The sequence below is a fragment of the Anabrus simplex genome, chromosome 1 (assembly GCF_040414725.1).
Source record: "Anabrus simplex isolate iqAnaSimp1 chromosome 1, ASM4041472v1, whole genome shotgun sequence".
Taxonomy (NCBI): Eukaryota; Metazoa; Arthropoda; class Insecta; order Orthoptera; family Tettigoniidae; genus Anabrus; species Anabrus simplex.
Window position 1 is genome coordinate 1,207,418,322 of NC_090265.1, and position 25,714 is coordinate 1,207,444,035.

The 25,714-nt window shown below is 38.7% G+C and overlaps 1 protein-coding gene across 1 annotated transcript in view; it reads left to right on the top strand.

Annotated features, from left to right (window-relative positions):
• puf (ubiquitinyl hydrolase 1 puf) overlaps nucleotides 1–25,714 on the top strand; it is an 870,156-nt gene that overhangs the window by 103,760 nt on the left and 740,682 nt on the right. The window contains exon 10 of the mRNA XM_068225443.1: nucleotides 25,115–25,273. Coding sequence (XP_068081544.1) covers nucleotides 25,115–25,273 — 159 coding nt within the window. The remainder of the gene's footprint in view (nucleotides 1–25,114; nucleotides 25,274–25,714) is intronic.

A 25,714-nucleotide genomic window follows, 5' to 3' on the forward strand; every position in this document is an offset into this window, starting at 1 on the left:
CTGCGGCGATCGGCAATTTGCGATGGGGGCAGGATAGTGTTATCTGGGAGCTCCTAGTGATGAGTCGGCACGTAGGCGGCGAGTGTGTGATCGCCGTTTTGCTGAAGGACAGACTGTAGAGCAACTCGTGTGCTATACCCGTGACTGAGCCGTCCTATTTAGGATCCCCTCTGCTCACCCTGAATGGGGAGGGGGCTATAAAAGATGCCCTAAACATAGGCAGTCTAACTTCTCACCTGACTGGATTACCGCGTTCATTGGGTACACCAATTCGCGGTAGAAAGAAAAGAAAGATTTGCAACATGAATATAGCTATCTGGAATATTCGTACTCTGATGGACACTGATGTAGATAACCGTCCAGAGCGACGTACAGCAATAATAAGTCGTGAGTTGAAGAAATCAACATTGATATCGCTATTCTTAGAGAAACTAGGCACGCTGGAGAAGGACAACTCAAGGAACATGGCGTTGGCTGTACATTTTTCTGGAAAGGAAAAGATGAAAACGAATTAAAAATTCATGGAGTAGGTTTTGCAATAAAGAATGAGCTCATTCACAATCTTGATGAGTTCCCATCTGGAATTAGTGAAAGACTCATGACACTCCGTCTGAAACTCAAGAACAACCAAAGAGCTACGATAATTATTGCATACGCCCCAAAACTGAAGTTTTTTGCTAGGGGCTTTACGTCGCACCGACACAGATAGGTCTTATGGCGACGATGGGATAGGAAAGGCCTAGGAGTTGGAAGGAAGCGGCCGTGGCCTTAATTAAGGTACAGCCCCAGCATTTGCCTGGTGTGAAAATGGGAAACCACGGAAAACCATCTTCAGGGCTGCCGATAGTGGGATTCGAACCTACTATCTCCCGGATGCAAGCTCACAGCCGCGCGCCTCTACAAAAAAAAAAAACTGAAGTCAGAAGATGATCAGAAAGAAGCATTCTATAACCAACTTGATGAACTCCTGTCGAATGTGCCCAAGTCAGATAAGCTTATTCTGCTGGGAGACTTTAATGCTTGGGTTGGCAGAGAATCATCACTTTGGCCTGGAATTATTGGTAAAGAGGGTGTAGGCAAAATCAACGCCAATGGAACCCTTCTACTCACAAAGTGTTCTGAATATGATCTTGTCATTACAAATACACTCTTCCGCCAGAAGGATAGATTTAAAAAAAAACATGGCAACATCCCAGATCAAAGTACTGGCACTTAATCGACTACATTATTGTCCGCGCCAGAGATAAGCGCGATGTTCATATAACCAAAGTTATGACCGGTGCTGATGATTGCTGGACCGACCACCGCTTAGTTCGATCTGTGATGGCTATACAGGTTCCTCCAAAATGGCGGATTCAGGGGAAGGCGATAAAACACAAACTAAATACTGAACAACTTAGGAACAACAGTATCAAATCTGCCTATCAAGAACTATTGGCTGATAAACTTCCAAATGAATACCCAGAAGATATTGAGCAGCACTGGTCATTATTAAAATCAGCTATTATAGCAGCTGGCAAAGAAGCAGTTGGTGTTAATAAGAGGAAACATCAGGATTGGTTTGATGAGAACGATAAAGAAATATGTGACCTAATTGATGAAAAGCGGAAAGCCTACAACGCGTGGCAAAATGATCCAAATTCATTTCCCAAGAAACATAGATATCAACAACTCAAAACGGAAGTGCAGAAGAGATGCAGGATGATCAAGAATGAATGGTGGATAGGTAAATCAAAGGAAATGGAGAATTTAATCGCCTCTAACAACACTAGTGCCTTCTTCAGTGCTACCAAAGCAATTTATGGTCCCTCTACCAAAGGTCTTAATTGTCTAAAATCCAAAGATGGTACTGAAGTTCTTAAAGACCCTGACTCGATAGCTTCCCGTTGGAAATAACATTTTCAATACCTCCTGAACAGAAACTCACATGTCACGGAAGATGTGTTTGCTGATATTCCACAACAGCCAATTCAAGATCACTTAGGTGAAGTCCCTTCTATTCAAGAAATTGAGAAGGCCATTCATCAGCTGAAGAATAAAAAGGCACCCGGACAATATGGAATTCCAGCCGAGCTCTTCAAGGAGGGTGGTCCTTTGCTAATTCAGCATACACACATGTTGATTGTGAAAATATGGAACATGGGAACAATCCCTGCTGATCTACGGGATGCTTCCATCATCACTATCTTCAAGAAAGGGGATAAGACTCTGCAGAGTATTGTCTAATCGTTTACTACCATTGACTGAAATGTGCCTACCAGAAACTCAGTGTGGTTTCAGGCCAAACAGAAGTACAATTGATATGATTTTCAGTGCAAGGCAAGTGCAGGAAAAGTCTAGAGAGCAAAACCAACCCTTGTACATGGCTTTTATCGATCTTGTCAAGGTGTTTGATTCTGTTAATCGAGAAGCTCTATGGAGAATTCTAGCTCTGATCGGATGTCCAAACAAATACATACAGATACTCAGACTGCTACACGACGGCATGTTTGCTACTGTTCTTTCTAATACAATACCAGGAGACCCTTTCCGTATTTCTACTGGAGTCAAGCAAGGTTGTGTAATTGCTCCAACATTGTTCTCACTATTTGTTGGAACTATACTACACCTTGTGGATGATAAACTGCCATTAGGAGTAGAACTTCTGTATAGAACTGATGGAAATCTGTTTAATATTAACAGACTGCGAGCTAAGACCAAGGTGTCCTCAGTGTCAGTTATAGAGCTTCAGTACACAGATGACAATGTTATCTTAGCCAACACAGAGGAAGATCTGCAATCAATCCTCAATGCTTTTAATCAAGCATATGAAAGTATCAGACTGGAAATTAATATTGATAAGACTAAGATCCTTTACCAGCCGGCGCCTAATTCTATAAGAGAACTCCGACTATTACAATTAATGGCCAGTCTCTGCAAAACATAAATCATTTTCCTTACCTTGGAAGCCATCTCTCGACATGTGCAAACATTGATGCAGAAATCCAATATCGTTTAAGATGTGCTAGTGCGGCTTTCGGTCGTCTCCTAAGAAGAGTGTTTGACAATCATGATATCAGTGTGAGAACCAAACTGTACATTTACAATGCTGTTGTAATTCCTACTCTTATCTATGGTTGCGAGACCTGGACAACCTACAGGAGAAACCTAAAATGCCTGGAAAATTACCATCAACGATGCTTGTAGAGAATACTGAAAGTTAAATGGCAAGATCGTCGAACAAACATTAGCATCCTCGAGGAAGCCAACACTACAAGCAGAGAGGCAAATATAGTCAGGCATCAGCTACGCTGGCCTGGTCATATCGTCCGCATGCCAGATACACGCCTCCCAAAGAAAATCTCGTACACCTAACTAAAGAATGGCCAGCGTAACCATGGAGGGCAGCTTAAACGATATAAGGATGTTCTAAAGTATAATCTTAAAAGATGTCATATTGATGCGATCAACTGGGAAACTACAGCCGAGGATAGGCCCAAATGGCGTAGCATTGTATACAATGGAGTTGAACATCTAGAAAAAGATAGGAGAAGATTAGAAGCTGAGAGGAGGAACCGCAGGAAAGAACGAGCGAATGCAAGGGATGGCATTCTTGCACAACCATCTGCTGCAACTACTAGTGTGTGCTGTCACTGCAATAAAATCTGTGCATCCAGAATCGGACTGTTCAGCCATCTGAGACGACACAATTAATATGTCCAAATGACATTGTATTTATATACTACATATTCGTTGATGAATAAATGCCTATGATAATGAGATGTTAGGCCCCCGTTAAACAACAAGCATCATCAATCATCATATTCTGGACCATTGATCTCGTGTCCAAGTCTGAAGTGCTGTAGCCCATCGAACGTGAACCACCCTGTGATGCTGAAGCAGATGAGCCCTGAGGTGTCTTCCTGAATGCTGTCACTCATCTAGGAGTACCGTATTTCACAGCATAATCGTCGCCACCGCGTAATCGTCGCATCCTTTATTTTCAATACAAAAATCGGACTTTAAACCTTTAATTACATAATCGTCGCACGTCCAAATTTTGTTCACTAATCTGGTTAAAAGGTAAATGGAACTGCAACGTAAGTTGCACATGAATGCGCAATTTAAATACGTGTATGGTTTATGGGCAATTTGGCAACACAGTCACGTTTGCGACATGTTGCACAACGTATAAATAAATAATACCGGTATATGTACGACGCATGGCTTACCGGTAGACTATCGGCAGTTTGACAACGTGGTCGCGAGACAGTGTACAATTTATTCACCACCTACATATTATGCTTACCGGTAGGCTATCGGCAGTTTGACAACGTGGTCGCGAGACAGTGTACTATTTATTCACCACCTACATATTATGAGTTCCCATTTGAAATACGTAAGGCTGTAAGTTATCGCTTATCGGCAACGTCGCCAGGAAATACCGGCTAGGTAGGTTGAATGGACCTCGAACCAGCCCTCAGATACAGGTAAAATTCCCTGACCCGGCCGTGAATTGAACCCGAGGCCTCCGTGTAAGAGGCAAGCACGCTACCCCTACACCATGGGGCCGGCTCCTGTGTTATTGCGCACGAAGTGAAATCCAAGACGATAACGCAGATTTCCACGGAATTATTCAGCCGAATTATTTACGATGTCTCAGTTGTCATCGCTAGACTCTTATCTTACTACTACGTCATAAGTGTCCGGGCATGGGATGAAAACTTTTATCCAAGCAGTCAAGATAATTATTATCCAATGCTATTAAAGTTTTATTTTATAAACTCGTCAGTAATGTAATGTAAAATCATCAATAACTGGGAAGAAATATTAACCTAATTACCGTATGTTTAAAAGAAATTGAAAAAAATGAATGTTTGTTACTGACGTCTCGGAATACAGTCAACTATACAGTAGATCTACACCGCGCTAGCTAGAGCTCCGGTTTGCGAGCTTTGCGCAAGCGCAGTAGTGTGTCGCAACCAACGAGCTAAACTGATAAATTGTTGCATGCTTCCTTGCTGCCTAACAGTATTGGCTGCTCTGGAATGGACAGATCACAGATGCATTTATTTGTTTCAGATTTACGTGATTACTGTAGACACGTGTGCGTGAGAATTTAAGTTTTTAATTTGTGTTTTGGGTGTTTGCAGAAATAATTTGTTTTAATAGTGAACAATTACGGAAAGTCATTTATATCGCAAAACATTAACGTGTGAAGCATTTATAAGCGATTATGGGTAAATATAGAAACTATTCTGCGGGCTTCAGGCTAAGCGTAATTGCCTTCTCTGAACAGCACGGGAACAGAGCTGCAGAAAGAAAATTTTCTGTGAGTGAAAAGTTGGTGCGTGACTGGCGGAAAGTAAAAAACAAGCTAAAAAGCACAAACCCTTCTAGACGCGCGTTTAGAGGTCCTAAAAGAGGGAAGTTTCCTATAATTGACGAAGAAGTGTTTAGGTACGTCAGTGAAATACGTAACAATGGCTGCAGTGTATCATATGAAATGTTACAAATTAAGGGACAGGAGGTAGTGCGCAAACACAACATACCGGTAACTCAGTTTAAGGCGACTCGTGGGTGGATTAAGGGGTTAATGCGACGACAGAATCTGTCAATGCGAAGGAGAACAACACTAAGCCAAAATTTGCCTGCTGATTACACGGACAAGATTGTAAATTTTCACCGATTTGTCATACGTTTGCGCAAGGAAACTTCGTACTTGCTTTCTCAAATCGGTAATGCCGATCAGACTCCAATCTTTTTTGATATGCCTCGCAACAGCACTATTGCGCTAAAAGGATCACGGAGTGTATTAATGAAAACCAGCGGTAGTGAGAAGTTGCGATGCACGGCAATGCTAGCCATTACAGCTGACGGGAGAAAGTTGCCGCCTTACATCATTTTCAAGAGGAAAACGATGCCTGAGAATATACAGTTTCCCCGTGGAATTCTTGTACGAGTGCAACCAAAGGGTTGGATGGACGTAGAACTCATGCTGGACTGGGTTAAAACTGTGTGGAATAGAAGACCTGGTGCACTACTAAAACAACCAGCTCTGCTTGTTTTAGATAGTTTCCGAGGTCACCTCGTGAATGAAGTGAAGCAAATTCTCACTACAAGTAAGACACGACAGATAGTCATTCCTGGTGGCCTAACATTTGCTTTGCAGCCACTAGACGTATGTGTTAATAAACCCTTTAAAGACCACTTACGTCGATTTTACAACGAGTGGATGATGAGCGGCGATCAGCAATTGACGCCCGCCGGAAATATCAGGCGTCCACCCTTGGACTTGTTATGCTCGTGGGTGAAGAAGAGTTGGGATCTTATACCACCTGAACTAGTCTCCAAGAGCTTCAAAAGGACTGGGATTTCGAATGCACTAGACGGTTCCGAAGATGACGCAGTGTGGCAGGGAGACGAAGAATCTGATACTGGTATTAACAGAGGCGAGGACGGCGCATCAGATAGCGAAACCTGCGATAGCGACACCGAAGATTTGGAATAAATTGCGTACCGGTAAGTCCGCATTTCACAACAAAGCGATAATTTTTTGCAAGTGTAATATTTTAACTTTAATACTCAAATTAATGACAAATTAACTTAATACGTTCATTTTTATTTTCAGGTTTGAAAAACGTTCGCCGAATTGTTGCGAAAAATTATGAATTTTGTTTTAGACTATTTTAATTATTTTGATGTATAAACGCGAGTATTACGTGCATCTTAAATTTGTATCAAATACAATTTAGTTATAAATACATTTTTTGAGTAATACAAATACTGGTATTAAATATTCATCATATAATGGTCGCACCCTACAATTTTTTTCGAAAATTTTGGTATAAAAAGTGCGACGATTATGCCGTGAAATACGGTATATTTTGCACAGTTTGGGTACTTACAGTATCTCCTGTGGCATCTCTTGGTGCAGAGTAGTAGCTGTGTGTATAGGGTGTCTGTGTGCAGATGTGCATATACACCAGTCTTGAGCTGCTGCTGCTGCTGCTACTTTGTATAGATGACCTGTGTGATGTCAACCTTCTACTGAATGGGTTCCTTGGAAGTTTTTCCACAACCTGGAGACAACACTTCGATTCACATGAACAATGTTGGCAGTATCAACTTGTCTCATGTTCTGTTGCATCAAAGTGATGATTTTGATGCAATCTGCCATGGACAGCATATGACAAAGCATTTTAGTGCACAGTGCATAGAAGTGTGGTACACTGACAAGCATGCTTGGACATCACCTCAGCTCGAATCTACTGAATTTGTTGACCAGCTGTGAATCAAAGGCCTGTAGCTTTGAAGAAGGCAGGGTTGTCACAATTTAAACACCGTACTTACAGAGTGAGTGTCTGCCATTTTATTGCCTTGGGAATGGCAAGTTAGCCTGGTTCTAAGCATTTTTTAAAAATAATAATAATAATAATAATAATAATAATAATAATAATTATTATTATTATTATTATTATTATTATTATTATCATCATTATTATTATTATTGCTGCGCTGATCTCTCTGGCTAAGATGGAACCTCGGCCTGCAGAAGACGCTCGAACTCATACTAGCCGATAACGCAAATACTGCTGATCTCGTCATTTGCTTTGTGTGAGAGTGGATTAATTAGGTGCATATAAATTCCAAGTATTGTGTTACTCAAGGAACTTACATTACCTTTAGGTGCATTAATGACCTTTTCAGCTTAATAAAATAACTTTATTTTTTAATTCACTTTCAAATTCCTCTGTTGAATAAAGTATTGTATTTTATTTTTTGTTTCCCATTTCATTTATTCAGAGGGGATGATTTCCTAGTTGTATTTCCTCTTAAAACAAAATTTACCACCTTCACCACTTCATCATAATTCAGACACATCTGTTACCAGCCTTTAAATATATGCATGGAAAAAAAATTCCAATGCCTAGTGATAAAATCGCTTCTGTAAATCTCTTTATAATTGCTATCATATTTGATTTATTCACTGCCTTGTAAATACTGTGTTAGGTTACAAATCAGAAACCATTGTGAATCACCTTCGATAATTTCCAAACAGTTGCCTATCAAATGAATCAGTGCAATAGTCTACCTTTTCAATATATATATATAGTAAAATAAATCACTAGGATATAAACTATTAGTACATGTTTCATCCTATATATGGGACATCTTCAGCTACTTGTATAAAGATTAATACATAATTTAATTAATCCAAAATATCAATTCAAAGAGGGAAAATTTTACCCCTGTATGTTATTTAACACACAGAATGACATATTGAGTAAATATTGCTGAGTGAAAAATATAATGCACAATATTCTCTGATAGATTAAAGGTGCGGCAAGTATCCAGTATGTGCGAGATAGTGGGTTCGAACCCCACCATTGGCAGCCCTGAAGATGGTTTTTCATGGTTTCCCATTTTCACACCAGGCAGATGCTGGGGTTGTACCTTAATTAGCTGGGCTGAGTGGCTCAGGTGGTTGAGGCGCTGGCCTTCTGACCCCAACTTGGTAGGTTCGATCCTGACTCAGTCCAGTGGTATTTGAAGGTGCTCAAATACGTCAGCCTCATTAGATTTACTGGCACGTAAAAGAACTCCTGCGGGACTACATTTCGGCACCTCGCGTCTCCGAAAACTGTAAAAAGTAGTTAGTGGGATGTAAAGCATACATTGACTACACCCTTAAGTTTTAAGCATTCATTTTCTAACAATAAATTTGAAGAAATCATTCAGCATTTTTATTAGATTAACTTTGAAACCAAAATTAACAAAATGTACTTGTAATCCATAATTTGGCCTTGACTCTAACATTATTGTACCTTAATTAAGGCCATGGCTGCTTCCTTCCCACTCCTAGCACTTTACTGTCCCATTGTCGCCATTAGATTAATCCGTGTCAGTGCGATGTACAACAACTTGTAAAACAACTTGTAAAAAAAAGATAGATTAAAATATCCAAGCAAACATAAAAATTTACGGCATTAGGTACATAAATGTGAGGAATTTAATATTAAAAAGCCCATAAGATGAATGTTATGTTAGTGTCTCGATAAAAGTTCTGCAAACACATTAATGTGACACTGTATCTTGAACTCTATTGCTGTTCAGAGTAAAAATGTTCACACAGATCGTATAAAAAAAACTCATTGAAATTCAAAGTCGAACAGACTTGAGTGAGACAATGTGAGTTTTTCGGTGGTGGGGAACTCTCTCATAACTATAGTGGATGTCAAATGGAATTTTGGGAATCTTGAGATTCTTGACCAGGAAAAGTCCAGTGACATTCGTATGATAGTCAATTCATGTGAAAAGTTTGAAAAGAGAAGAACAAAAGTTAGAAAGTTGAATTTTGAGTTTCAATCAATCAATCAATCAATCAATCAATCAATCAATCAATCAATCAATCAATCAATCAATCAATCAATCAATCAATCAATCCAATGAATGAATAAATAAATAAATAAATAAATAAATAAATAAATAAATAAATAAATACATAAATAAATGAATAAATAAATAATCATTATCCTGTTTTAAGATAAACCCGTTCCCTGTTAAGCATAATTCACATGGTATTGTATGATACTGATTATGTGCTGGTAGTGCTTCTGATCCGTACATCCTTTCTATTTTCCATCTCCTGCAATACATCCCCAAACCATAATAGAAGCCCCCTCCGTGTTTAACAGTAGGTAGAACGCACTGCAGAGCTACCCTTTCTCTTTCACATCGGCAAACAATTATCCTTCTGGTTCTAAAAATCTTGAATTTCGATTCATCTGTGAATCACACTTTCTTCCACTCTTCATGTGTCCAATTACGATGTTTTCTAGCCCGCGTGAGTCTCTTATTCTTATTTATGGGCTCCAGAATGGGCTTCAGAAGGGGTTTCCTTGCTGCCACACATCTCTTCAAACTGGCTTCAGTCAGTCTCCTTTTTACTGTTGCAACAAATATTTGTTTCTTGTTCGTTTCTACCAATGCTATGCAAATTTGTGGTGGTGTTTGGAACCTATTTCTCTTACTAGTAATTCTGATGAATTTATCATCACTTTAGGTTCTTTTTTGAGGTTGTCCTGATCGTGGTCTGTCCTTAATTGCTACTTGTTGTCGTCTGGCAGCGAAGGGTGTATTGCACTCCCCCTATAGACACGCTACATTGTTTTGCAATTTGGTGAATTGATAAACCTGCTTGTCTGGGTGCTACAATTGCAGCACATTTTCCTATAGATATCTCCAACCTTGGAGCCATAATAACGATGTGTACACTGTCAACTGTCACTAAGGTACTTAAATGCAGGAACCAAATAGCATGTATCTTAGCAATGCTTGAAGTACACTGCAGATGTCACAATACAACAGGGAACAGCAGAGGTGCACTGAATGGGCCTTCAGTTGTCAACTGGGTAAACAAACATACCAGTTCATGTATCTATTGTTAAATTTATGTACACAACATTCTTTTGGGGTAATATTGCATCTAGATGAAAACAAACACATAAACTTGACATGTTTACAAGTGTTGTGCTATTCCTTTACTTATTCAAGCGCAAGTGTGGTATTATACCATATCTACAGCAAATTAGTTGTAAATTATGAAGTGTTCTATGAATATAGTTTCACAATGGGCATTCATCTAACCAAAAATAACAGAACGGAGAATTATAGGAAAAACTAACCAGCCCATTGAAAGCTCACTAGACAACCCCTAAATAATTTTTGAAACTATTTAAATTACAATAATAATCACAACAATGAAACATACATACATACATACATACATACATACATACATTATCATTATAGACTGTTATGCCTTTCAGCGTTCAGTCTGCAAGCCTCTGAGAATTTACTAAACGTCACCACAATCCTCGATTTGCAACTAGTGTTGTGGCCTCATTTAGTTCTATACCTCTTATCTTTAAATCGTTAGAAACCGAGTCTAACCATCGTCGTCTTGGTCTCCCTCTACTTCTCTTACCCTCCATAACAGAGTCCATTATTCTCCTAGGTAACCTATCCTCCTCCATTCGCCTCACATGACCCCACCACTGAAGCCGGTTTATGCGTACAGCTTCATCCATCAAGTTCATTCCTAAATTAGCCTTTATCTCCTCATTCCGAGTACCCTCCTGCCATTGTTCCCACCTGCTCGTACCAACAATCATTCTTGCTACTTTCATGTCTGTTACTTCTAACTTATGAATAAGATATCCCGAGTCCACCCAGCTTTCGCTCCCGTAAAGCAAAGTTGGTCTGAAAACAGCCCGATGTAAAGGTATTTTTGTCTGGGAGCTTACTTCCTTCTTACAGAATACTGCTGATCGTAACTGCGAGCTCACTGCATTAGCTTTACTACACCTTGATTCAATCTCACTTACTGTATTACCATCCTGGGAGAACACATAACCTAAATACTTGAAATTATCGACCTGTTCTAGCTTTGTATCACCAATCTGACATTCAATTCGGTTGAATTTCTTACCTACTGACATCAATTTAGTCTTCGAGAGTCTAATTTTCATACCATACTCATTGCACCTATTTTCAAGTTCCAAGATATTAGACTGCAGGCTTTCGGCACAATCTGCCATTAAAACCAAGTCGTCAGCATAGGCCAAACTGCTTACTACATTTCCACCTAACTGAATCCCTCCCTGCCATTTTATACCTTTCAGCATATGATCCATGTAAACTACAAACAGCAAAGGTGAAAGATTACAGCCTTGTCTAACTCCTGTAAGTACCCTGAACCAAGAACTCATTCTACCATCAATTCTCACTGAAGCCCAATTGTCAACATAAATGCCTTTGATTGATTTTAATAATCTACCTTTAATTCCATAGTCCCCCAGTATAGCGAACATCTTTTCCCTCGGTACCCTGTCATATGCTTTCTCTAGATCTACGAAACATAAACACAACTGCCTATTCCTCTCGTAGCATTTTTCAATTACCTGGCGCATACTGAAAATCTGATCCTGACAGCCTCTCTGTGGTCTGAAACCACACTGGTTTTCATCCAACTTCCTCTCAACGACTGATCGCACCCTCCCTTCCAAGATGCCAGTGAATATTTTGCCTGGTATACTAATCAATGAGATACCTCAATAGTTGTTGCAATCCTTCCTGTTCCCTTGCTTATAGATAGGTGCAATTACTGCTTTTGTCCAATCTGAAGGTACCTTACCAATACTCCACGCTAATTTGACTACTCTATGAAGCCATTTCATCCCTGCCTTCCCACTATACTTCACCATTTCAGGTCTAATTTCATCTATTCCCGCTGCCTTATGACAATGGAGTTTATTTACTATCCTTTCCACTTCCTCAAGCGTAATTTCACCAACATCATTTTTCTCCTCCCCATGAGCTTGGCTGTTTGCAACACCACCATGATGATTTCCTTTTACATTGAGAAGATGTTCAAAATATTCCCTCCACCTCTCCAGTGATTCCCTGGGATCTATTATGAGTTCACCTGAATTACTCAAAACACTGTTCATTTCCTTTTTCCCTCCCTTCCTAAGATTCTTTATTACTGTCCAGAAAGGTTTCCCTGCTGCTTGACCTAGCCTTTCCAGGTTATTACCAAAATCTTCCCATGACTTCTTTTTGGATTCAACAACTATTTGTTTCGCTCTGTTTCTTTCATCTACGTACAAATCCCAGTCTGCCTCGGCCCTTGTTTGGTGCCATTTCTGATAAGCCTTCTTTTTACGTTTACAGGCTGCTCTCACTTCATCATTCCACCAAGATGTTCGCCTTTTCCCATCTTTACACACAGTTGTTCCTAGGCATTCCCTTGCTGTTTCTACTACAGCATCCCTGTATGCCACCCATTCACTTTCTATATCCTGAACCTGCTTACTGTCTACTGTTCGAAACTTCTCACTAATCATATCCATGTACTACAATGAAAATGGTAGCATAATTTGAATGAACTCAAATGTCAAGAAACAAACTGCAACACTACAGATATATGCCAAACAAACATATATTTCCACACTTAATAAATACAAAGAACACAAAAATGCAATTAGATACAATCAGCACTCAGCCTTTGGAAGACACATATATTATTATTTGTTGAGAATATTTATATATATTCATATGACACTGGCTGAGCCACCATCAAGTAGCGCCACCTACACACTACGGTTTCTTTTTCCATTCTGACATGTCACGATTATAATCTCCATGTCTATTGTTTTCACTGTATCCATCTGTGATTTACATGTGTAATAAATAGTGTCATTCTAATATAAACTGTGCTGACCTTATTACTTTCCAAAACATCGCACCTTTTCAACAGATTACTGGCCCGGGATGTGCATTTGGAAAGTGATTAAATGCGTAGTGATAAAATACACTGAAAAATAGAGCATGAAAATACCATTTCATGCATGTTTGGCGAGGTTGAGTTAAACGTTTAGCCAATTGTCTTCTGCGAAGAAAGAGTGAGTGAAGATGGGGATGTACGTGATCATTTGTGGAGATTTTTTGATGCCGTGGACAAGCTCAGTGGTATGGACATGGCAGTCATTGATAATTTCTTACCCACATTACTTCTGTATAGCTTGCCAGTCAGTTTCAAATACTTTCGGTGCGCGATAGGATCTCGTGATGAACTTCCAAAGCCTCAAGGTATTACGCATAAAAATTGTCAAAGAAAGTGACGCGAGGAACAGTGCCAGAAACAACATGATGCAAAACTATGTGACTGTTGAACGAAAATACAAGAACAAGAATTGTAGAAAGCACACAAGCAAAATTGATAAAGGCAATAAAGGAGGATCCACATCTCCTCTTTGCTATTGTTAAGATAGGTCATATGGTGAATGAGTGCATCTCGAGTAAAAATGATCATGCCTATGCTTACGAGGTCGAAAGAAGCACTTCACTATATATTACATCAGAACTGAACTCATGCAAGTTTGTGATGGACCGCGACGCAGTGTGGTGCCTTGGCAGCGGGTGTACATCACACATGTGTAAAAATGTGTACTATTTTTCACTAGTTAGGCAGAATCGTCAGGCGTCGCAGAATCCTGGAGTTCTTCAACAGTGCATCGAATAGGGAATTCACGTACACCATACCATTATCAGATTGTAAAATCTTTATCTTCATGTTTTTCTGTTTCCAAACATTTTCTGAAGTTCTGAAACTCATTAACGACTTCATTTTTCTGACAAAGAAACTTCACTTCGCACCATCCAGTTGCAACTTTAACGAATGTGACGAAGTAATGCATGTTTCCATTCGAGAAAACCCTCATAGAGCCATAAATAATGGAATGAATCAATTCCTTTTGTTCCGTTCTCCTATTGGACTTCTTCAGAAAAGGGGTACATGTCATCTTTCTTTGGAGACAGACCTCACATTCAAAATCCTCTTCAGTGTCGACTTTCAGTCCCATTATCTTTTTATTCACTGCCTCATGTAGATCCGTTATGTTTGGATGTCCCAATCGAATGTGCCAGTCCATAATAGACCCTTTTCGCGTATCTTCAGCTCGGGCAATTTTTCCCTGTTCTTCCGTGTACGACCCATTAACGTAATACCAAGTCTGTCTTTTCTATGTGCAATGAATAAGGTACTATCACTAACATTTGCATCTGGCTCACTCCCAGGTGGGGAACGATTTCCCTGATTGAAGAAAATATTTAATTACTTGATTTAAAACAATCTTAGACTATAATGAACTATTAAAGAAATATTTACTTCAATATAATGTATTTAATTGTTGGAAAATTCTATTATTTCACTTTTTCAATACTTTGTGCAAGAACGTACTAAGTTGTTTCACAGTGTGATATCGAGGTTACTTCTTCCTAATAGCAAAGGTCTCGTTTTCGTTTAAAAATTACCTGAATATTTTAGGCAGTTTACTAACAATCTCTGTCTGGAAATAAGTGTTTCTGTATATGTAAATTGCAAATTTACAAAGTTCACATGTACTGTACTTCAAAGATTTACAATGGAATAAATTATAATACAAAATTTTCTGTTATGTTGGTTAGCGCTTTCGAGGGATCAAGTTTATATAGCCTACCTACAATTCATAAGTGACTCACACGGACTATATTACACTGCAATACAGGTAATATTTACAGAATTTGCAGTCTTCACAGTGTTATGTCTTTTACAGCTGTTCATTATGATACACACGGAAGTAGATCATGTTATATAACCTGTCTCGGCATCGCATAATTTATATGGTTCCATTACGAAACGCGATTGTTTTCTTGATATGTAAACTTCCACCCTAGCCACCCTTTCCATAGCAACAGGTTCTCATCAATTGACACTTTGCCATCAGGGGTATAAGCCTCTGAAAATTTTGCTAACAGGTCGCTAAATACTGGATTATTCTTGTATGTTTTGGGAGGAATTTGTCCATTATTCACCTCATTGTCTGAGATATGTAAAAAGCTGTGGAGGAAAATATAATAATAATAATAATAATAATAATAATAATAATAATAATAATAATAATAATAATAATAATAATAATAATAATAATAATAATAATAATAATAATAATCACTATCACTATCAGCCATATTCAATCGTTTTTACGATGTGGCCTCTTTAAGTCCAAAGCAAGGTAGGTTTTCATGAGGTCTCTCCATCTGGGACGGTCTTGAGCGATGTTCTGCCAATTGATCCCAGTAATCTTCCGGATGTCTTTATCCCATCTGTCCGGTGGTCTTCCCCTTGGTCTGAGATGATCTTTCGGACACCACTCAAGCACAAGCTTTGTCCACCTACCATCAGTTCTCCGAGCAACATGGCCTGCCCACTGCCATTTTAGGGTAAATACCCTTTCTAAAATGTCACTGACCTTTGTGACTGACCTGATGTAATCTGCTCTCTTCCTGTCTTTCTTCGTCAAGCCTAGCATGAACCGTTCCATAGCTCTTTGGGTTGTTCTGAGTTTTTGCTTAACAAACTCGCTCAATGTCCAGGTTTCACAACCGCAAGTCAGTACGGGGAGAACACTCTGGTCAAAGACTATCTTCTTTAGGTGGGGTGGCATGTTGGATTTGAAGACTGAAGAATTTCTTCCGTAGGCTTGCCATCCTAGTTTGATACGTCGGAAGATTTCCGGTCTTAAGTCCCCTTTCATGTTTACAAGTTGCCCAAGATAGACAAATTCATTGACCTGTTGTAATGTGGTGTTTCCCACATGCAGCTTTCCTGCTGGGGCCCATTTGTTAAGCATTACTTTGGTTTTAAAAAGGTTCATGGATAGTCCCACTTTTTGACAGGCTGAGACAAGATCATTTATTAGAGTTTGTAGTTCATCGATGTCGTTGGCCAAAAGTGTAATGTCGTCTGCAAACCTTAAATTGTTCAGCCTTTTCCCATTGATTTTGATTCCTGTGCTTTGCCAGTTAATTTTTGACATGGCCATTTCTAATACGGCTGAGAACAGCTTGGGAGATATGGGGTCGCCTTGCTTAACACCTCTTTGAATGGGAAAATCCGTGGTTGGCACATTGATGTTCACGAAGGCTGAAGAGGTTTCGTAGATATGCTGGAGAACTCTTATGTAGGCAGCATCGACGCCGTGTTCAGCTAAGGCTTGCATAACAGCAGCGTGGCTCACCGAGTCAAAAGCCTTTTCAAAGTCCACAAAGGCTAGACAGAGCGGCATTTGATATTTATTACTTCTGCTGATAACTTCACGAAGGGTGAGTATATGGTCGATTGTTCCAAAACCTCGGTGGAAACCTGCTTGTGCAATTGGTTGGGCAAAATCAAGCGTTGAACTGATTCTATTTGTCAGTACCTTGGTGAAAACCTTGTAAAGGACAGAAAGCAAGCTAATAGGACGATAGTTTCTGATGTCATGTATATTCCCTTTTTTGTGCAGGAGAATTATCATTGCTCTGTTCCAAGATGGAGGGATGAATGCATTGTGTAGGCAAGACGTGAATATTTTTGCCAAGTGGCTTAAAGTTTCATCACCAGCAAGTTTGAGAACGCTAACTGAAAGGTTATCGCTACCTGCGACTGATTCTTTTTTCATACTGTTTATAGCATGTCTGATCTCAGATGGGAGAACTTCCGGGACTTGGGAAATGTTGGATAAGTCAGGCAAGGACAGGTTATCATCAGCCTTCTCGTACAACTTGCTATAAAAGTTCCTGATGAACTCAAGAAGTTCTTCCCTATCAGTAATTCGTCCGTTGTCCCCATCTAATGCAATTAATTGCTTCTTCCCGATCTGTAGCTTCCTTTTAGCAGACTTCAAACTTGTTTTTCCAGATAAGCAAGTTCTCAGAGTATCTTTGTTGAATTTCTTTAAGTCGGCTTTAATTCTCTTTCTTATGGTTTTGCACAGCTCAGAGTACTGTATTTTGTCACAGTCAGACTGAATTTTCATTTCTCTCCTCCTCTTTAGCAGGTTCCTGGTATCGTCACTGAGTTTCTTATCACGAGTGTTATTCTTTTTCAACCCTTCAATTACTTCAGCCGTATCCATTAGCATTTTTGCCAGATTTTCACCAGTTGTGTCATGTAGGCTTTGTTGAAGGGCTTGATGGAATTTCTCTTTATTTTCTTCTAGATGTTTAAGATTTATTTGTTTCTTTTTCTCCTGCACTAGTTTAAGTCGATGTTCCCTAATGTTTAACTCGGCTCTAGCCCTTACTAGTTGGTGGTCACTACCAGTATTGAATCTGTTGAGGACTGATACATTAATAATTTGAGGGATGTTACAGAGAACAAAATCGATCTCATTGGTGAATTCAAAATTGGGACTTCTCCATGTCCATTTACGCCCTGGGTGTTTCTTAAAGAATGTGTTCATTATACGCATGTTGGTGTACTCGGCAAACTGGACCAATCTCTCCCCTCTCTCATTTCTCTCGTCTATCCCATAGTTTCCAATAACAGTTTCACCAGTCTTACAGGTTCCAACCTTCGCATTGAAGTCACCCATTACTATTTGAAAGTGACAGTCACTCCCCTTCTCACAGGTTTCATGTAGACTCTCATAAAAGAATTCTAACTCCTCGTCTGAGTGGCTTGATGTGGGTGCATATGCTTGCACAATGTGCATTTCGTATCTCTTAGAGAGTTTTAGAACTAATCGCGCAATTCTACTTGAAGTACCTTCTAATACAGAGACCTTGTTCACGAGATGTCGGTTCATTAGGAATCCTACTCCATTAAGCCCTCCTTCTGGTTCACCACAGTAATAGAACAAATTACCAGAATTCAAAAGGTAACACCCTTCTCCTTTACGGCGTACTTCAGATAGACCGATTACGCTCCAGTTGATCTTTCCAAGTTCATCTTCGAGCTCTTCTAATCTGTCATTGCTTAATAGAGAACGACAGTTGTACGTGCAGAGCTGGTAGGTTTGGATTTTTCCTGTGGTTGTTTCTCTTTCACGGGACATCAAAGTAGCACCCACCCGGAGATCCGATTGTGGGGCTATTTTACCTCCGGAATGTAGGAATTTCACCTTAATGTCACTCATTGTCTTTTGACTTAAAGGATGTGAAGCATAATCACCACGCCTGCTTCATTGACGGATTGGTGATCCTCCCGCACTGATCGGCTCGCCGACCCAGCTTCCCGCTGGGATTGGTTACCCGAACCTTCCGCTGGGTTGCTCGGCTTAACGGGGACACCTCTTGTAGGTTACGTGCTTGGAGTTGGAGTGTGAGAGGCTAGAGGACTCAAACTTGCCAAGTCCTTATGTTATTGTTGCAAGATGGATTACAACGACGCATCACACTCCCATTACGCCCCCAATAATAATAATAATAATAATAATAATAATAATAATAATAATAATAATATTGGCTTTATGTCCCACTAACTGCTTTTAGGGTTTTCGGAGATGGTGAGGTGCCGGAATTTAGTCCCGCAGGAGTTCTTTTGCATGCCAGTAAATCTACTGACAAGAGGCCGACATATTTGAGGACCTTCAAATACCACTGGTTCTGAGCCAGAATCGAACCTGCCAAGTTGGGGTCAGAAGGCCAGCCAGCGCCTCAACCGTCTAGGCCACTCAGTCCAGTGAGAAAAAGTCTGTTCTGTGCCATCAGCTCATAGAAAATAGGCGTAGTGAATAAGCGAATGTGAGAAATATAATGTCCTAATTTAGGTTTCTGTACAAACCCCTGCAGCAACAGTATGGCGATAAGATGCTTTATTTCATCCTTATTTGTTTGGACCCGGTCTTGATCTCGACTCCTTCGTTTCATCTTACTAAACTCGGTTTTATGTGCGATTTTCTGCTGGGCATCTTTTGTCTGTTCAGCTATGTTCTGGCATATATCGTCATAAAAATGTAATTACATTATTTCGCTCAGTTTTGTTCTCCGTAAAAACTCTCCCTTTACATCACGATGGAATTTTGGATCAAAGTGGGACCTTATTTGTACATTTTCAGTATAAGTTGACAAAGAACTTGCACTGGTTGAATTGTAATCAGTATTATCGTGACCACTGTTCTTGTCATAATCATTACTTGAACTGGAATCAAACACGTGCTGTCTCTTTTGCGACTGCTGAACATTCGCATCAGCTGGGCCCGAACCCTGTACATTCGAGCCTGCAGTACTCATTCCAGGTATGTTCCTGTCACTTAAGAATTCCCCTTCGGCAGAACTTACTTCACTAATATCACTATTCTCCCTACTAAATTCCAACATTTCGTTTATCATGACCCGTAAATCGTCTTCCTCTAACGGTGGGGGCCGGTAATTCCTTTTAGACATTTTAGCGGAAAAATGTAAGAAAAAGGATCGAATAGAAGCCTGGTCTCTGGAGATAGGACGGAAATCATGAAATGAGCCTGTATTACGGTTGCGTACGATAATAAATATTGTGTAACTCGTGGTAAACACATACTCCAGTCATGAAGGAAGAACTCAAGACTGGGGATAATAAACCAGGTCACAGTTCTAAAATGTCATCAGAGAGGTCTGCTCAGTATCATAATCTCTAAAAATCCCTTCTACAGCAATATTATTACATCCAAGGGACGATTAGGCGATGAGCTAAAGCTTCAGCGCGAAGCTATTATGCCTTAAGTTGTTCTTGCCCGGACGTAAGCTGCGATCTGTATGTTGCAACTCGTGGATGGCACATTGGAATTGGGAGAACATAGCTGAAAAAATTCACATCAGAGGGCAGACTCATCCCGAATACGCTGCTGAAAAGGAAATAAACCTCTGCAGGCAGGCTACTGAGAAAAAAAAAAGTAATTTGAATCGGCGGATATACCCGCGTTCCTTGCCAAGCAAGCGACTTGCAGCTGTGGATCTCGCCGCATCGCCCACCGAACGGGTTAAGAAGATGTTGGAAAAAGATGATTATAAACATTTATGATAATAATAAAACTGCAAGTGAAGTTCCAAAATAGTTGACGTCAGCAGAAAATGGCATAACATAAAATTACCGGTATAATAAGTATCCCATTAAATGCTCATTAAGAACCCTAAATTAATAATAATAATAATAATAATAATAATAATAATAATAATAATAATAATAATAATAATAATAAGAGGAGCACTAAGAATAAAAATACTTCTAAAAGTACGATTCAGCGTATCATAGGCGTAGCCAGGGCAGAGGGGCGTGGCGTGGCGTGCTGTGGCGGAGGGCTAACAGACTAACTAGCCATCAGGACTCAAGACAGTGACAGAGTACCGGTATTACACAAACTTGCATTTTATGCTAGAGTGGAGTGAATTAAGGTCTTCATTAAGATAAGTTCCAAATTTCAAGTTTAAAAGAATTCAGAATTTAAACATAAATGTTTATACTTTTCTAAATATTTTTGAGTGTAATTTGTCTGATGTTCTTTCAAGAATGAAACTTGTCCTATTTTAATTAAGTTGCTTCTTTTTCAGTTATAATTCTGTTACCATAATTTTTCATTATCAGGTAGTTTAGTTTTGGCAAACCAAGGAACCTGATAGTTATAAAATTAACAGACTAATTGACTTCCAGAATTAATTACAACCAATTTTTGTTGAGAATGAAGGTACTGTGCGAGTTAATTACATTGGACTGAGTTCTTCGTTTATTTCAGAAATCAAGTTAATTTGTTACATTTAACTGTCATGGTGCTACCAATTCATGGTTCATTTATTTCTTTCAAGAATGAAACTTGTCCTATTTTAATTAAGTTGTTTCTTTTTCAGTTATAATTCTGTTACCATAATTTTTCTTTATCAGGTAGTAATTCAATGGAATCATGGTTGGCTAATTAGCTCATGTTAGCTCATAGCTCCAATGACCAATTTGGTATAAAAATATTGCAGACTTCAGCCAACCAACAGTTGTCTATTGCCTCAATGTTTTTAGTTTTTGTGTTATCACATTAATTTTATTGCACCTATTTGCACTTGTTTTTATAAAAAATCATCAGAATAGTACACTGAAACATCTTCAGTGACACATTTGACCACAGGTTCTCACAATCAACAGGACATAACTGTTATTCTGGTGAAACAGGCATATTGGGAGAGCTTAAATGCAAAAATAAAAGTTACTTGCATGCTGGGAAGTTTTGCTCTCTGTATACGTTTTGAATATCTATGCATTTAGTCTGTTGTGTATATATGCACTTAGATTATCATTAATTTATAACTGTAGTTATTTACTCATCATCATAATTTCCAACTCCAGTTTTCCGAGTGTGGTGTACAAGTGCTCGCCACTTTTTCCTGTCAGAATATAATTTCTGTTCCTCTATGTCCTCCACTTTCACTGTGTCTATCCATTGAATCCTTGGCCTCCCTTTTGGTCTCTTCCCTCTCACTTCTCTGTCTACGTAATTCCTTGATGTTGTTCTTCTGTCCACCCGCATTATATTTTCAAACCATTGTAGCCTGAGTCTTCCTGAAAGCTCGGTGACAGGTATTTTGATGCCAGCCTCCTGCCTGTCTGCTTCTTTTCTAGTCTTGTCTTCCCTGGTCTTTTGGTTAATTGTTCTAATGAAAGTCATTTCGGTTGACTATATTTTACTGTTAGCCTTGTAGTATAGGGTACATGTTTTGAGTCTGTAGATGAGAATTGGAATGAAGTAAGAATTAAGCATGATCAGTGTTGCCTTCTAGGGTATTTTATCTTCCCACTGTAGATTTTTCACGTGAAAATAAAGAAGCTTTTTGAGTCTTATTATTTCTTGTTTTATTGCATTATCTTTTGAAATGATAAGTTATTTACTAAATGGCCTCAGTAAATACATCTCTAACTCCCAAGTTTTCTCCAGATAAATTGAAGGGCTTATTTCCAAAGTGATGCATCTCCAAGAAATACATTTTTTTAGGAAATGCCATTTTTTAATAAATCAGTTTCTTAATATTTTATTTTTTCTCATCACTTCAAACAAAATATGCTTGTCTTGGTGGCTAAAATCCTAGTGCAAAGGATACAATCAAATTGAGAGTGGGTTGTTGGATTTATGCACTTTGGAACTAAAGAGGGGCTCGAAATGCTAAGGATACAAAACAGTGTAGGCAAGATTACTTTGTATGCGGTCAAACTTTCACATATAATGTTTAATGATGTATTTCATTAAATACTCCACAAATGCTGTATTTATTTAAAATTTAAGAATTCCAGAATGTATATAATATGAATAGAAAATTGAAATGCTTAAAATCCAAAAGAACATTAATTTAATTTAGCAAAACCTAACATATGACTGGATACAAAGTTGATTGTCTCGAGGTATATTTTGTATTTTGTATTTTTGAACACACAGTTTTTTGGAGGAGAATGTTTAAAAGGACATTTTGTTCAACTTACAAAACCAAATTTTAAAAATTCGTTATTACATTTGAGTTGAAGTATGTAATGTTCTTGTTCGTTGGTTTCAATATTCAGCAGTTGAAGTAGAAGAACGCATGGCAGGATGTCCTTCACGTACACTCATTTTATTGAGGAGGTTCTTAACAACTTTCAGTACATTTTCCAATAGTACTTATTCAAGGAATGACCGTTTCCTACTTCTTTTCAGCAGGGTGTGTTTGCACACAGAAAAACCACAAGCAAAAGACCAGAGTCCCACCACAACTGGTAAGCGGTCATGTGATATGTGTGAACTGGGCTATTGGTCATGTGGAGTTGCAGCACTTCGGAAATAAAAGCAGTGAGGAGTTACATCACATAAATAAATACATACAACTTTTGTATGTCTTTTTAACCATGATATGCTCCACTTTGGAAATAAATACATTCCCACATGATAACGTACTACTGTGGGAATAGTTTTGCGCTTTCATCTTGAAGTCACCCCCAAAGTGGGGCAGTTTGGAAATAAGCCCCTCAATTCTGGAGTTCATATGATATTGCAGATGATTTAATAGTACTTGGAGTTTTAAATATGTTCATGATATACAATATTAATATGAATTAAATGTCATTGCATCCTACCTTTGTTACAAAATTATATTTATTATATGCAATAAAACTTCATTAAGGACACTTTTAAGTAACAGATCCTTCTTAATAGCAATTGTATTCAAATCCCCAGCAGAATAACCCGGACTCACATTGGACGCACTTGTTAACAGATACGATCTATGAAAATGATAGTTCTAAAATATTGCAAACAATGCTCAGAAGCTTCAAACAGCAAGGCAAATAAGTTGTAAAGCCCTGGCTGACAGAGGACTGCACTGTAATCTACTGGACAGCCCTCAGAGTGCACTGTAAGCAAACGCATGGCTGCCCACCCTTCCTCAGGCTGCCAGGTGTATGCCAGTTGTCTGGCTGGCAGTAATAGATTTTTTATTGTTACTGTGTTAGCATGCGAGTACCTGCTGTGGGTGCATTGTTATTGGCGGCCATTACCGTGTTTCGTGCTACAGTAAATTGCGAAAGATGTCTCAAAAACTCAAGTGCCTGATACTTCAGGATAAAGTGGAGGTAATAAAAGTGTATGATAAGTGTTCTTGACCTAGTAGTCAAGTTCTATGTGGGGAAATCTCAAATTGGGGACATGATTAAAGGTAAAAAGGGTATGTTCAAGGCTTCGATGGACTACAGCTGGGTCGTCCCAGGCATGAGTCAGAACAGAAACCATTGTCAGCTTTTTCACAACTTTGGAACATTAGCACATGTCCTTCGTTTCCTGTCTTCATGGTGAGATGATGCATTATTATTAGTGGAAATGTGCACAATGTATATTACACTATTGATTCTTAGCTAGATCACAAATCGAACACTTCCTTGCTACACAGTTCATAATATGGTACTTTACTTATAGCTCTAAACAGTATCTCCTGGGTCATGAAATGTTTTGTCCATACATACATAGCTTGTGGTGAAAGCCATACATGCTGATGCATTATGCAAGATGCTACTCAGTCAAATTTACTCAGCCCATCTGAGAAGTTGTCGTTTGGTCAATGAAGATATACAAAGCAAGGAAGCATACAGCGTATTGACATCATCTACAAACCGAACTCTACTACTGTCGACATCTTTGACCCATCTGGAAGGATTGAATCCTACATAATCCAGCTTCAAGATGTAAAGCAGTAGAAGCAAGCTATACACCAACCAACAAAATATAGCAAAATATAACCTTCAGCATGTAGAAATGATAGATTTCATGATTGGAGCATGAGGCAACAGTGTGTCCTTGTAAGTGGATTTCTGTAAGAGAATGAATCATTAATTTCACAATTCTACAAGTCAGAAAGAGATTGATTGCCATATTCGTACTTCACTTATACTATAAAAAGCTTTTTCTTTTTCAAGACATTTTCATTTCCGTTTTGTTTATTTACAGTTTTTAAATTTTATTTTGATGCACAAAGGGTTGATGAACTTTGTCACATACCTTATTTACCTTATAAGAAAAGTAAATATGAAAATACAGTTTCCTGTATTATGTGTACATCTGATACTGGATTACTGCTTTTAATTTTAAATGTTATGTTCCTAATTATACTTTGTGTTTTGGTTAACAGTAACATGAATTCAAAAATGTCCATTTGCTGTATATATCAGCTAGTGTCAGAATTATCTTGGGTTTTTAAGTGGGTAATAATGAGACGTGTTAAGTATTGTTCATTGGAAATTTTAGTTTTGTTTTATTGAAATCTCGAACGATCTTGTTGGTTACACATACAGGGATCCTGGCTCAGACTTTGTGCAGATTATGGAAGACCATTCTCATGACAGCTCACACGATTCAACACGGGGAGGTGTCATGACCGAACTGGCAAGTTTTGTGCAAGGCTCTGAGATCCATGATTGTCAACCTTACATCAGAAACTTTCAGACTCACAGGTTTGTGTACTCATTGATACTGATTTATTGTAAATTATGATTTTTCATCTTTTTCCCACTATATTGAATTATTTGAGACCAGCTTTTCAAAGATTTACATGTTTTGGACAGCAAGTATATTATGACAATGGCTTTTGAAGCAGTTATAATAATTATGTACAGTTTATGATGTTTATGTATAATTGTTGCATTTGAGAAATTGTGCTTATTATGATAAAAAATATCTTTGTGTTGCTTGATAGACCACTATCACTGTTAGTTTGGGTAAGGACCAGATATCTTCATCTCCATGGAGGAAATATTATCAACATAGTTACATTCCTTTCATTAGTACATACTGAATATTTTGTAGATCAAAGAAGGTATATGACAGGGTACTGAGGTAAAAGATGGTAACAGGAGTTATGTTGACATTGGGCTGACCATCAGTCACCACTATTA